At 38.5% G+C, this 15,825-nt stretch overlaps 1 protein-coding gene across 1 annotated transcript in view; it reads left to right on the top strand.

Annotated features, from left to right (window-relative positions):
* Window positions 1-6,695, top strand: part of LOC306857976 (attractin-like protein 1) — a 102,133-nt gene extending 95,438 nt beyond the window's left edge. The window contains exon 29 of the mRNA XM_079398295.1: window positions 4,565-6,695. Within this exon, the coding sequence (XP_079254421.1) occupies window positions 4,565-4,689 (125 nt within the window). The 3' untranslated portion in view covers window positions 4,690-6,695. The remainder of the gene's footprint in view (window positions 1-4,564) is intronic.
* The last annotated feature ends 9,130 nt before the right edge of the window (window positions 6,696-15,825 follow it).

Genomic DNA, 15,825 nt, shown 5'->3' with positions numbered 1-15,825 from the left:
AATTTAGTCAGTTAATGTTTTACACCGAATTAGCATGCCCGCTGCTCACTTGCTATGTTGCAGTCTGGTTCATTCCCCATGTGAGAATTAATTTCATGCAGGAAGTCAGAAGTTCTTCAGCGTTCCCCTTGTGGTCTGATGTAAGTTTGTCTGTGACTGCAGGTCATATCCTCTTACACCACTATGGCTGTCTATGAATGCCTCCTGTCTATAGCCTGAGTAAAAAAGATCTAGTTTGTTACAGCTTATTGGACCAAGAAAATCTGAGGAGACATTGTACCTCTCAGTGTCCTTGACTTTGACAAGGGATTGTCTTGTTCCTGTGAGCACCAAACACAGCCTCTACAAATGTACAAACAAAAAATAATCGATTCAGTAATGGTGTCCAGTTTCTTTTTTTTATTCCCATCTTTGACTTTCACCTTCAACTGACAGCACCTTTTCAGAGCTTGTACTGACATGTCACACACGCATATATTTAGATGGCAGTGCTTTAAAAGCCATGGCAGCTCGAGGTCTGTCTCATAGACCTCTGTCTGACTTTAAAAGCTACAGAGTGATAAGACTGGGCTAAGAAAAAACCTTTTACCCCCTCCTCTTCTCAGCACGCTTGTCAGTCAACATGCTGTTTTATGGGACCTTGTCCCTTTAAGCTTGACATCCTCCCCAGGAACTTGACTGATCTGGAGGAAAAAAAACAACTTTTGTTTCAGTAAAGCTTCTCTAATAGCTTCTCGTTTGTTTGACGAGCACAAAATAGAGGCAACAAATAACAGCACATAACAAAAACAACAACTGATATGCACAAAAAGAGTATTTTGGTGATATCTAAAAGAGGTTGGATCTATCGAGACAGAGCTTTGTAATTTCATGACACTGAAAACTTTAGAGTGGCTGCTTGCAGAGCTGTTGAAGTTCGTCATGAGCACTTTTGGAGAGAGGTACATCAGATATAGAGTGAGAAAGAGGCTGAGGGGGGGAAATGCTGAGACTTCTGAATCAACAAAGAATATTTTTGGAGCTTCGTGCACAGATGTTGCCTTGTCGTCAAAGAGCTTTGTTTTTGTTCATCTTTTTGGAAGTTTCACAGCAGGATGGATGTGTAGGTGTTTGTCTGCTTGGATAAAGCGGTGCATCACCTTCACAAAGTAGACCAATCTGTGTTTGACTGATGAAGGATCTTGGAGCAGAGCAGGCTGCTTTTGTCAGCTGTCACCCTGCTCTGTCTGCACGTCTAACTGGTGTGATGCAAGTATGATCCTAAAAGCGTTTTTATTTATTTTTACTGAAACAGCCTCCCACTCGACTTAGTGCTGGGACACGATAATGAACTCGGCCAGCAGACAGCCACTGATCACTTCAACCGTATTGATTATATTCACACATTCTATGAGATTTACACGGCACCGAAGGTCTTTCATTCCGCACCTGGATAACAAAATCCACTGAATGTTTATTCATTATATGCATGTGTGATCAAATAAGTGACCTTCTTTCCTTCTCATTAGGATTTCAGTGGGAAAACGTGCACGTCTGGCCTCATATAACATGGAATCATTTTGGATAAGCAATGTAAAGAAAAAATGTGGAGATATGTGCTTTTATCTATGTGAATGTTATAAAATAAAATACTACAAGCACATATCTCCACATTATTTCTTTTCATCACTTAGCCAAACTGATTAAATGTTTAAAATAAAATACTACAAGCGCACATCTCCACATTTTTTACGTCACTTAGCCAAAATGATTCAATGTTATGTAAATAAAATAATAATAAAATATAAAATAAAATACTACAAGCACATACAGTGCCTATACAGAAAGTCTTCATACCCCTTCATTTTTTTCAGTTTATGTTGCATTATAATGTTAAACTGCTTTAAATTACTTTTTTCCACATAAATCTACACCCCACTCACCATAATGACAAAGCAAAAAACAGGTTTATCACAATTTTGCAAATTTATTAAAAAAGGAAACACGGAAAAAAAATGACATTGCACAAGTCTTCATACCCTTAAAACTTAAAGCACTTTGGCAACAATTACAGCCTCAGGTCTTTTTGGGTATGATGCATCAAGATTTGCACATCTGAATTTGGGGTTTTTTGCCATTCTTTTCTTTAGATCATCTCAAGCTCTGTCAGGTTGGCTGGGGACCATTGTTGGACGGCCATTTATAGTTTTCTCCAAAGATGTCTGATTGGTTCCAGCTCTGGCTGGGCCACTCAAGGACGTTTATAGAGTCGTCCCTAAGCCACTCCTGCATTGTCTTGGCTGTGTGCGTAGTGTGATTGTCATGTTGAAAGGTGAACTTTCAGCTTCAGAGGTTTTGAGCGCTCTGAACCAGGTTTTCATTAAGGATATCTCTGTATTTAGCTGCATTCAGCTTTCCGTCTTCTCTGATCACTTCCCCAGTCCCTGCAACTGAAAAACACCCCCACTGCATGATTCTGCCACCACCATGCTTCACCGTTGGGATGGTATTATGCAGGTATTAAGTGGTGCTTGGTTTCCCTCAGACATGAATAAGGAATAGAGGTTCATCAGAGCAGATAATCTTTTTTTTTTTTTTTTTTTTTTTTATAGTCTGAGTTATTTGGGTGTATTTTTTGTAAATTCCAATCAGGGTTTCATGTGTCTTTACTGAGGAGAAGCTTGAGTTTGGTCACTTTGCAATCAAGCTCAGATTGGGTGGAGTGTCACAGTGATGTTTGTCCTTCTGTAAGTTTCTCCCTTCTCCATATAAGATCATGGAGCTCAACCAAAGTGACCATCAGTGTCTTGCTCACCTCTCTAACCAAGACCCTTCTCCTTCGATTGCTCAGTTTGACCAGGAGGCTAGATCTAGGAAGAGTCCTCAAACTTCATCCATTAAGGATTATGGAGGCCAAAAGCTGTGAACCTTCAACACAGCAGCATTTTTTTTTGTAGTCTTCCCCAGATCTGTCTCCACACTGTCTCTCAGCTATGCAGGCCATTCATTTGACCTCGTGGCTTAGTATTTGCTCTGACATCCATTTCAGCTGTTAAACTTTATAAAAAGACAGTTAAAGACAGGTGTGTGTCTTTCCAAATAATGTCCAATCAACTGAATTTGCCACAGGTTAACTCCAGTCGGAGTATAGAAACATTTCGATCCAGTGGAATTGGAATGCTCCTAAATTTCAAGTGTCAAGAGCAAAGGGTATGAAGACTTGTGCAATACAATTTTTTTCAGTGTTTCCTTTCTAATAAATTTGCCAAGTTGTGATCATTCCAGTTTTTGCTTTGTCATTGTGGTGAGTGGGGTGTGGATTTATGTGGGGAAAAAAAGTAATTTAAAGCAGTTTAACATAACGCAACACAAAATGTGAGGAAAAAAATGAAGGGTTATGAAGACTTTTTTTTTTTTTTTTTTTTTTTTACATCGCTTATCCAAAATGATTCCATGTTTAAAATAAAACTAAATAAAATAAAATTGATAAGTATATGTAGGTGATAATTTCTTTGTTTGGGTTTGGACATCCAAATCCAAGAATTTAAAATGTCATTTTAGCAGCTCAGTAGTTTTAAATGCAAATTTTTCTCTGTAGAAGATATTTTTGAGTTCTAAAAGTTAGCTCTTTTATTCCACAATCTGACCTATTTAAAAAAATAAAAAAATCTAGCAGCTCTTTTTTTGTTATACACTGCTGACCCATCATTACTGGCTCACATCCAATCCTTTTTGACCTGAATGGTAAGTAGTTTAATTTCATGCAGAACCAGCTCTAAAAGCACTCCAGTAGTAGGCGTACACTGCGCGCTTCAATCCCTAGGACTGTTCTGTTGACAGATAGTTTGGTATTGGATAGTTTTCACATTCCTCCCTGCAGCCCAGGTGTGATGGGTAATAAATCGATGTAGGGCAGTGTGTAACTGTCTGAGGCTCAGGTTGTTCTTGGATGTAAATCCTCTTTGCCTGAACACTTGAAGCTCCGGGTTCACACTGATGTGCTAAATTCAATTCTTTTTGCCCAGGCCTGTCTGAAGTAATGAATTGTTCCCTTCTGATAATTGTATTGCTTCAATAGCAGGGAGGGAGCAGTGCCAGACTAGCACAGAAGTGGCCATTGTGTTTGTAGGATGATTTGTGAGATGCTGCTTTGAAAAATGACTTTGGGGTTGCAGCCATGGTTTTGACCACAGCAGTCCGTGACAAAATCCTGGTGCGAAACGCAGGGTGGTAGGAGTCGGTCTCACTTTATACCCCCATCCAAGAATGAGAGAAAAGTGGCTACAGAATAGGAGAAAGGGATGCTCCTTGAAACCAATGACCTTGGTGATGAACAAGGCGTAGCTTCCGAGTCTTCCAAGGCATGTGTGGAAACAGTCAGGAATTCCTCTTTAAAAATGAACGAGCTGATTGTTCTTTTGAAAGAGATGGCTGTAAGTTACCATTGTCCTTTTTTTTTTTTTTTTATTATTATATATAAATAACTTTGCTTTGACATGTAAATGAAGCGTTTTCGCTTTTGAATGCTCCCTGCGAGTCTGCACTGCTCCTCTCTGACCCTCGGCTTGCTTTGTGTTGTCTGCAGGTATAGCCATCGCCAGCGCTCTTATCGACACGTCCCAGCAGAAGCCCATGGACTTCAAAGAGAAAAGCCAAGGCTTGAAGAACCGCAAAGCTCTGCCTCCCGCTCACCAGGGCACCTGTGTTTGAATCGTCTGCGGCCTCGGTGGGCTGTCCTTTACCAGAGCGAACTCCTCTCTTGTGCTGCTTCAGGCAGACGGCGGCCTAGAGCGGCCCCATGTGAGGGGATTATTTAGGCGACAGAGTGCCCTCTATTTCCACTCCACATTCACTTTATCTCTCCACATCAACTGAACGTCGTAAATAGATCTCGTCCGTTTCAAACTACCTTGCCATCACCACCTGCTCAAGCTCAAACATTTCGAACCAATCGACAGGCTTCTTCTTGATTCATCCGACTCTGGGCATCATTGAGCCCTCATTTCTGTCTTCTCAAGGCCTTCTTAACATTGAGGGTCTCTCCCATCAGCTTTACACCAAGCACAGATGTGCCTCTAGCATGGTTTGTACAATTTGGACCAGAGTGTCTTGCTAAGCCAGAAGTAGCGTTCTGGTAGTCTCGAGATGGTCGCCGGTTTTGTGTACGGGTTGCTCACCTATTTGTATGCTCGCCAACTAGACTTATGTTTTTGCTCAATTTTTAGCGCTTTCAAAATATTATTTAAGAGATGGACTATAGAAATGTTTGCCATGGCCTGGAAGCTGTCTGTTGTGTAAGCTAATGACGTTCTGCTGCTGGTAGCTTCATGCTTGGTAAACTCGTGTTAGGAATGGATCACATCCGTTTTTAGCTAGATAGATTTCACACATTTCATACTTATGCTCTTCTTGTGAAGACTTTGCATGAACCACTCACACTATGCTTGAAAATTTTAAACACTTTGTGGGTTACGTGTCACACGAAGAACATCTTCATGTCTTGAAATATCGCACCGTTTGTTGCACCGTAATAGAGAGGAGCCAGCTGGTGCGGGTGAAACCGAGTGTCAGTCGTAAATCGCAGAGATAAGTCTGACTCTAGTTAAGGGATGAAATCGTGCCTCGTTGAACTGACAAACCTGGAGAATTTACGCCAGAAGCCGCATCGCAATGGGTGTATAGTATTGTTAAGTAAATGCTAGGGAACTCTAGGAAAGCCGTTGATCCGCTTTTATTTTTATTGTCGTTTTGCAGCGGTACAGATTTTAATGAGCAGTGACTCATAACTTTGCAGTAATGCTTCATCTCTTTATAATGAACTTTTGTATTCTTAAGTTTCACATATTGTGAATATCAACAGAGCAAGATGATTTTGAGGAGACCAGCAGGCGAGAGTGTATTTACACTGCTCATGCACTCAAGGACTGAGTCTTCTCAGAGCAGGTTTACCAGGATTCACCATACAACTGGATCTTCGGAAGTCCTCAACCTTGCTCTAACACCTCACCAGGACCGAGCCTGAGCCCTCTGTGGGTGAAACAGGACATCCGGGTGACTTATTTTCCTCTCTGTGGCAACAGCAAAAAAAAGTGTACAGCATCCTAATCATCACTCGTTTGCTTTAGATGGACTTGAAAATGTGAATCTAATGTGAATCGCTTTTTTTTTTCTTTTTTTTTTTTTTTTTTCTCTCCTCCATGTAGCTACTTCAAGGTTTTTGTTTGTATTTTTTGCTGGTTTTACTAAAGGATATTAAAAGGTCAATAGGTATTTTAGGCCACCCTCTATACATGACGGTGATGAGAAATAATCATGTCTTTTACAATGTTTGTGTGAAAAAAATGTTGAATTGTTTTTGTAACTAATTGATTCCTGTGTAATACCTCTGTGATTTGATTCTTAGGTCACTCATGTAACTAACTCAATTCATGTTGGTATCTGTTTTTAAGGTTAGATGTAAACTGAAGCTGCTCATCTAGATTATTCTAGACATTTTTTAACTTTTCAGGTCATGATGTGTTAGGAATTTAGTTTCTGAGCTATTTTTTTTTTATCTTGAAGTAAGAGAATGTCACGCAGGATTTCTACAGACTGATTACACAGGAATCATCTCACTGTACCTGAGGAAAAAAACAGATTCATTCATCCCTCAGTGCATATCATTAATCTTCATTGTATTTTAAAGATGAATGGAAAAATAAAACACTTGAATATTCAGATGTTAGTGGATCAATCCAGTGCCTGTGAATATGACGAGCTCGTCTCACGGCTTTCACAAAATCAATCATTTGGTGGTTCTCAATGCTGTTAGCAAATACTCCAATGTTAAAATGCCTGTTGGTTGCAGAAGATGCACCAAAAATGTATAAACGGATAGATTTATAATCTAATTTCTGTGTGTCCTTAAGATGTAAAACCAGCTAACAGCTTAATCAGCAAAATAAATGTGTAGATATAATATAATGCTTGCCGATCAAGACAATGTAATGCATTTGAAAGTATTTTCTTTTCATTCCAGAGCAACCCCTATTAGTCTCAGAAATGCTGAGACATGAAGACCTGCCTGTTAAAACAGTCAACTGTTTTTGGGAGGCTGATCTGATCTGAGCCGGTTATCTCTGACATGCAAAGCAAATATCTGTGTTCTGTAATATGGTTTTAGTGGCCCATTATTTTACCACAGTCAAGGGGTGTTAGGCAGTGATGTGAAGTGGATTGCCTAAAACCCACAGTTTTGAGTGCCTTTGCTTTTATAAAATGACAACAACAGCAATATGATAAAAATGCCAATGTTCAATTGATGCAATTCATCCATCAAGTAGTTCATTAGCCTAACTGTAGTTTTTTTTTGCCATTGCCAAGCAACATAACAGTAAGAGAGAGTGAGCAGCTTGGCACATTAATACAAAATGTGACTAATGTGCAGTCGCACAGTGTTTGTGTATTGAATAACTGATATTTTTATTGGTCAATACCACATTACAGATCTGATAAAATCCTCAATTATGATGCAAAACACTTTTTAGTCATATCACTGCATGGCTCCCATATAATGTAGAATTATTTTTGTGTAGCAGTGTTCTATTATTCTAAGGAGCAGCAAGATGCCACCAGTTTCCTTATTAATATACAATTTTGATTAACAAATATATTGATATATTCACAATATAGCATCAGTGTTGATGTTACACACCTGCTAACTAGATCATAGGCGTTTGTCTAGCTGTAGCCATCTTTTCCCAATATTTGGTGCAGCGCCTCGAGTCTTTTGACCAATCAGAATCAAGACAACAGCATCATACTCTTTTCTCATTGGTCAACTTTTCTTGGTACTAAAAAACGAGATGGTTAGTTTTCTGGCAATGATGTAATGATTTTAAACTAACTAAACCTTAGATAAATAATTGCTAAAGTAAGGTCAACTTGCCAAGTCAAACTTGTCTGTCATTAAGTCATAATGTGTGATACATAACGTTGTGATACATTTTTCCTAACGTTATCCCATCGAACTTCCCCCAACCTGCTGGTCGGCTTGTTAGCACCTAAGCTAATGTCAAAGTCAGATCAGAATGAATCCGAATACGTTTGCTGAATTTAAGGCTAACTTCCACTGCATTCTTATTTCTATCTGATTCTATCTGAACAATGAAACAAAACCCACTTAAGTGTGAAGCGTTAACACAATCAGTGTTGTCTGCTAATATATAGTGAATTTAGCCTTTGTCAATATAGTGAAGCATTTTAAAACCGGGTGACAAATTAAAAGTATATCATTCATTTCTTTCTTTACAACTTTGCTTTATTCCAAAATGAATAAACTTTTTTTAATGAACGGGTATTTTTCATTAACTCCCTTTTAAAGGTTTCAGTAGGCTATTTGAAATTAAGCCGAAATTATTCAAATATAAAAATGAGATGGACAACCTAAAAAAAACTACTTGAAATTAGAAAATGTAGAACATTAGAAATGTTGCCTTGACAACTGATATAAATAAGTTTGAGTTGAAGTATTAAAATTACTAAAATGGAAAAACTAATAAAAATGACAATTAAATTGAAAACTGACATGCTATTTAAAAAAATGCTATAATACTATATAAATGGTTATAAGATTACACTGTATAACAGCCACTCTTGCTTTATAATTTAATGATTAACAATATTTTCCAGAGCATAATTTGATTGGAGGGGCTATATTAATGTGCAACCATAAACTGCATACAGATGGCTTAAACCTCTTGGCAAAAATAAATGTTTATTATTATTAATAAATCTAACTAGGAGTTTTGCCACCACCATATTAGGTCCAATTTTGTCATCAAATCAATCCAAAAATCAACCTGTAAAGCACAACACCTTGAGACTTATTTTAAATAATAAATCAACAGCCTAAAATGTGGTTCATCCAATCAAATTTTAAAGCCATAATGATTTGATATATTTTCTAACCCAAATTATGGTTGATGCATGATGTGCGATGAAAATTCTAGATCCCTGAAGGTTGTGCTGTTTCATATACACCTTTTTTCCATCCCCCTCACTGTTACAGTCAACAGACCTGGCTAGTCAGTCAGTCTGCTCAGGTAGGTGCGTGGCACAGGCTGACATAGACGGAATGAGCTGTCACATCTGACTAATGCCCATAAAGACACTCAGGGGAGACGTATGGATAACACTTCACAGATCTGCATGTGTATGTGTGTTTTCCCAGCCTGCTGACGGGAGACAGCCGTAACATCTTGCCATGTATCAAAGGCAGTGATGGATAAGCCTGGCTTGTTTTTGCATTTTCCATGTCAAAGCATTCCTCACTGTCTTCTGGAAACCATTCAATACCAAGCCTATACTCATTAGTCTCTGGTCAACGCTGGCTGAACTCATGATAACATTTTAATTTGTGATCGGCTGTAATCAGTGTCGAAGTGATGATAGCATGGGGAGTGTTAAAAGAAATATTAAATCACCCAGTGGTCCATTTTCCTCCTCCTCATATTCCGGGGTCCTCCCTTCGCCCATTTTTCACCTGATCCCATCCTCTGATTAGTGCTTGAGACGTGCCATTTCCATATGGATGAATCTGTCAATATCAGTCGTATAAGTCAATGGGTGGGGGAGTCGTGGAGTGTATATCCAGTGCGGCCGTATATCTCTGTGTGTGTCAGTGGATGAGTGCTGTGAGAGATGCCTCGTGCCTTTATTGCTTTTAGTTGGCAGGAAATGCCCAGCGTAAATCAAGGTGTCTGACACTAACATTAAGAGATATTAATGAGAGTGCGGCCTGTTGGTAATACAGGAGGTGAGAGAGAGAATGAGCGATGGTTATAGATAAATCATTCATCCTTATGATGCCTGTAACACTGAGACCTGCAAGGAGGAAGATGAGTTGTACCAACACTGGAATGTGCTTCTCTGGGACACTTTATTTTATGTGGGAATAATTTTATGTTCCTTTATATATGAGCATACAGTGGGGCAAATAAGTATTTGATACACTGCCGATTTTTCAAGTTTTCCCACTTACAAAGAATGGAGAGATCTGTAATTTTCATCGTAGGTTCACCTCAACTGTGAGAGACAGAATATAAAAATAAATCCAGAAAATCACATTGTATGATTTTTAAATAATTAACTTCCATTTTATTGCATGAAATAAGTATTTGATCACCTACCAACCAGCAAGAATTCTGGCTCTCACAGACCTGTTAGTTTGTCTTTAAGAAGCCCTCCTATCCTCCACTCATTACCTGTATTAATTGCACCTGTTTGAACTCGTTACCTGTATAAAAGACCCCTGTTCACACACAATCAATCAGACTCCAACCTCTCCACTATGGGCAAGACCAAAGAGCTGTCGAAGGACACTAGAGACAAAATTGTAGACCTGCACAAGGCTGGGATGGGCTACAGGACAATAGGCAGACAGCTTGGTGAGAAGGCAACAACTGCTGGCACAATTATTAGAAAATGGAAGAAATTCAAGATGACTGTCAATCTCTCTCGGACTGGGGCTCCATGCAAGATCTCGCCTCGTGGAGTATCAATGATCCTGAGAAAGGTGAGGGATCAGCCTAGAACTACACGGGAGGACCTGGTCAATGACCTGAAGAGAGCTGGGACCACAGTCTCAAAGGTTACCATTAGTAACACACTACACCGTCATGGATTAAAATCCTGCAGCACGAGCAAGGTCCCCCTGCTCAAGCCCGCACATGTCCAGGCCCATCTGAAGTTTGCCAAAGACCATCTGGATGAGGAGGCATGGGGGAAGTTTCTATATCAAAATAGAACTTTTTGGTATAAACTCCACTCGCCGTGTTTGGAGGAAGAAGGATGAGTACAATCCCAAGAACACCATCCCAACCGTGAAGCATGGGGGTGGAAACATCATGTTTTGGGGGTGCTTTTCTGCAAAGGGGACAGGACGACTGCACCATATTGAGGAGAGGATGGATGGGGCCACGTATCGCAAGATTTTGGGCAACAACCTCCTTCCCTCAGTAAGAGCATTGAAGATGGGTTGTGGCTGGGTCTTCCATCATGACAATGACCCCAAACACACAGCAAGGGCAACTAAGGAGTGGCTCCGTAAGAAGCATCTCAAAGTCCTGGAGTGGCCTAGCCAGACCTGAACCCAATAGAAAATCTATGGAGGGAGCTGAAACTCCGTGTTGCCCAGCGACAGCCCCAAAACCTGAAAGATCTGGAGAAGACCTGTATGGAGGAGTGGGCCAAATCCCTGCTGCAGTGTGTGCAAACCTGGTCAAGAACTACAGAAAACATCTGACCTCTGTAATTGTAAACAAAGGTTTCTGTACCAAATATTAAGTTCTATTTTTCTGTTGTATCAAATACATATTTCATGCAATAAAATGGAAATTAATTATTCAAAAATCATACAATGTGATTTTTCTTTCACATTTGAGGTGTACCTACGATGAAAATTATAGATCTCTCCATTCTTTGTAAGTGGGAAAACTTGAAAAATCGGCAGTGTATCAAATACTTATTTGCCCCACTGTATTTAAGCATAGCGCTAAAAAGCAATGCTCCCGATTAAATGCAGGATTAATGTGTGGCATGCAATACATGGGCACAGAAAAAATGATCTCTATTTTGTAAATGGCATACAGTTAAATTTAAAAATGAAATATTAAAGTAATCATAATAGTGAGTTTTTTAATCTGCAGATTACGGCGAGCTGGTTTTGTAAAATAATCAAGGGCATTTTTGTAGGCTAAAACATGGAAACGAGTTAGCATTTTAGCACTTCCAGTTCTTTTGTCTTGAATACATGTTTTTTTTTTTTTTAAATGTGTTTTTGTTTAAATGCATGCAATAAGGTCTGTGGTTAACACAAGCTCAATATACACTATATTGCCAAAAGTATTGGGTCACCCCTCTCTAATGAACAGGTTTGACTACTTTAGTATTTCCATGAGTACAAATCCTAATGTTTAATCAATGATATTCTAGGGAATTGTGTGCTTCTAATTTTACAGCAACAGTTTGGACAGGACCCTTTTCTATTCTAACATGACAGTGCCTCTGTGTATAAGGCAAGGTTCAAAAAATAAATGATTGATTCAGTCAGTGTGGAAGAACTTGACTGGTCTGCATAAGGCAAAGTCCTAATCTCAGCTGAACACCTCTGGTGTGACTTGAGACCCCCCCCCCCCCCCCCCCCCCCCTCGAGACTAAACCTGACTCAGAGAAGGATCAGAACTACTTTTAGAGAGAAATATTGCCCCATAGATATCCACAGCAAACGCGTTACTTTGTGTAACTTTTTTTTTTCTAGAGAGATAGTTTAGGTTTCTCAAAGTTCCCTCAGAAGTGAAACATGCTTGTGGTCAAATACAGGTAATCATTTTGCTTGTATTTCTTTGGTTTCTCTCAGAAGAACTAATATTTCTGAGGAGTAGGATGGCATGTGAGTGAATCTTTTTTTTCCACTTTGTTTTCTTGTGGCTAGTTTCAAGGCCTTTTCATTTTAAATTTTGGAATAATCAGCCGACACAAAACCTTTATGAAATTGAATGTCTCAAATCCTGCTGACCCTGCAGAAGACATGAATACTCCCTCTGAATTGTCATCCTCATGGCATTATTTCCCTTCTGATGTCGGGTCATTTTTTTCTGCTTGATTGCAAATTACACAGACAGAGCTCATCTGGTCACAAAGCTGATGCTTGTCTTTTTGTATTCAAGGCCCCTTAAAAGAACGCGGGGCACATGGCACTGAAGATTGTGCAGAAACCAGACATTATGCCTAATTGCCTTTAGTAATAACAAAGGGCCTCCTATCTTCGGCTCCCCTCAGCTGTCCTATGAGTCACATCCCTGTCCCATCTCAGTATCCCTCTGCCCACTTCCGTCTTCACATAGCTTTCAAGCTATGAAATGGCCCATGACTAATCATCATGTTCAGCATGTTGAGTGCATGCTGGGCATAAGTCTACCCTTTCACCTTTCTACATATGAAATATTTGACAAGTGGACCAGAGTAACCATGGACTTTAGACTATAATCCTCATTTTAGAGGTCAGTTCAGAGAACACAAGTGACAAGCACATACGTCTTAGGAAACGACATGAAATCCATTACAAACAAGTTAGATATGGCTCACTTGGGGTTCTTGAAAGACCCCTTCTCCCCTATTCATATTCCCCTTTATATCTATCTGTCTATCTTGTCTAGGGACAATGTACATTAATCAACATTCAATTAAATTTGTGCATTAATACAGGCACTTGCTTTGTACCTTTGCTAAAAAAAAAGTTAAAAAGTAAAAAATAAAAATTAGAAATTGAGGGTAAAATAATAATAATTTGAATAATAGATAATAATATTATAAATGGTCAGATGCTGATTAGCTGATCATTTTTTATGGATTAAACTATTTGTTTTATCTAAATAAAATGCTGAAAACAGTTGTTTAAATGCTAAAATTGAATTTAGGTATCACAACATTGTGCAATATTAAAAATAGACATTCATTTTGACATTTGATAAAGATTACATTTAACACTGTTACTAAATTACTAATGTTAGTAACCTGAGTGAGCATTAGGTGACAGCCAATGTAATCTCATTCTAAAATTAAACATTCAATAACGGGCCAATACCAATAAATAATAGTAAAAAATAATAATTCTACACTATATGATATTGATTTATTGTGCATCCAAATTAAATATAGTGTTAATAACATTATTCAGCACATCTGGTTAAGTTGGATTTGTTACTGAATAAGTTTTAGTGAATTCATTCCTCAAACTTTCTAGTTGTTCTAGTAGTTCCTAGTAATGCAAAATCTTTAGGAAGTCTCGGATCTTCTTGGCATTATCAATGAATCAAATCACTAACCCGCTATTACCTGTGCCCTTCTGTAGCTTTGAAGGAAATCAATAACAACCAGCCCCTGAAACCCTGACATTTACCACAAACAAGATAAAAAGTACAGTCGTAAGTGTCATTTTTGTGGAATGGTAAAAGAATTTAGAGATTATGTTCTCCAAAAAGAAAAGAAAAGAGCAACGTTGCCAGGCCCCAAGGTCAAGGGTGAGGTAATTAGATACAAGTTCCTCTCTGAGGGCAGACAGTACACCCTGATTACATTATGTATCTTCTGTGCCTCTCTTTTATTTGAGGAACACAATTATTTTAGTCTTTCACTGAGGTTCGCATGTGGCTGTGCTTGTTGTGTACAAAGGACGTATTCTAAGCAATTTTTTAATCAGTATGGCTTTCTTATTCCAAATGTATCTGAAACAGACCAGACACCCAGCTCATAAAATTGTTCATTTATTTGATACCGTGTCATTTGCTTTTCATTCCTGTTTCACAGCTCATATTGTGCTTGATGCAAATCTGCGATGCTCCGCAATTACAATGGCACGCTGTGATCCCTTTATTTTGAACAGACTCCACAGACACCGACGCTCCGCTTGAGAGATTATTAAATCTCGCCTCTCAACGTTCCTTGTTTCCTACCATGCAAATTTCTCATAAATTCACTTTTTTTCCAGTGTGACACAGCTAATAAATCCTCTACCGATCTTTTGGACACATGTTCAATCATCATGTCTGAAGCGGTGACTGGTGTCAAGAAACACCACGTCCTAGTACAGCATGTTGAGTGAGTTCTAGGTGAACTGGGTTGCGTCCTTGTGTGTTATTGTCCTGGGGAGAGTGGACTGATGTGATCCGACTGACAATCATGTCCCCATTATCGCTTAGTCCTGCCTGCTAGGAGTGAAAATTAATCCAGCCTGATAAGATTCCAAGAACAGTCAAACTGAGGTAACAGCTGAAGCTAAAGCATGTATGATAACAGCCAGGTAACCGGTGATTCCAACACAGCACTGGCTTCTACATCTCTACTGTTAGTTAATGCTTTAGGTATCATGACATAGAAATTAAATATTTTCTGCAATATTTTACGGTATTTATTAATCTAATTATGATTTTTACTACTGTTGATTGTCAATTTGTGTTTATTCATAATATGTACATTTAATTTAAATCGTAATGCAAATGACTCAAGTCAATCAATTAAACATGGACAAGTGGTTGAGTGGATTATTGTGATGTTTTTATCAGCTGTTTGGACTGTCATTCTGACGGCACCCATTCACTGCAGTGGATCCATTGGTGAGCAAGAGATGCAATGCTACAGTTCTCCAAATCTGTTCTGATGAAGAAACAAACTAATCTCTTGGATGGCCTGAGGGTGAGTAAATGTTCAGCAAATTTTCATTTTTGGGTGAACTATTTCTTTAACAATAGATAAGATTAATAAAAGCTTTGTTCATGTAAAACTGTTAGTTCATGATATTTAATGTATTAACTAATGTTGACATATACGTGATCCTGGACCACGAAACCAGTCTTAAGTGTAAATTTTTCAAAATTGAGATTTATACATTATCTGAAAGTTGAATAAATAAGCTTTCCATCGATGTATATTTAGCAGAGATATAACTATTTGAAAATCTGGAATCTGAGGGTGCATAAAAATCCAAATATTGAGAAAATCGCCTTAAAGTTGTCCAAATGAAGTTCTTAGCAATGCATATTACTAATCAAAAATGAAGTTTTGATATATTTACGGTAAGAAATTTACAAAATATCTTCATGGAACTTGATCTTTACTTAATATCTTACTGATTTTTGGCATAAAAAATTAAAAATCAATAATTTTGACCCATACAATGTATTTTTGGCTATTGCTACAAATATACCCGTGCTATTTAAGACTGGTTTTGTGGTCCAGGGTCACATATAAACTAGAAAACGGTAAGCTGTTACCGCTAACACTGTTTTGCAGCTCCGTTTTGTCACAAAA

Source organism: Barbus barbus (assembly GCF_936440315.1).
Source record: "Barbus barbus genome assembly, chromosome: 38".
Taxonomy (NCBI): domain Eukaryota; kingdom Metazoa; phylum Chordata; class Actinopteri; order Cypriniformes; family Cyprinidae; genus Barbus; species Barbus barbus.
The sequence above is the reverse complement of the archived record's forward strand: the minus strand, read 5'-3'. Positions and strand labels throughout refer to the sequence as shown.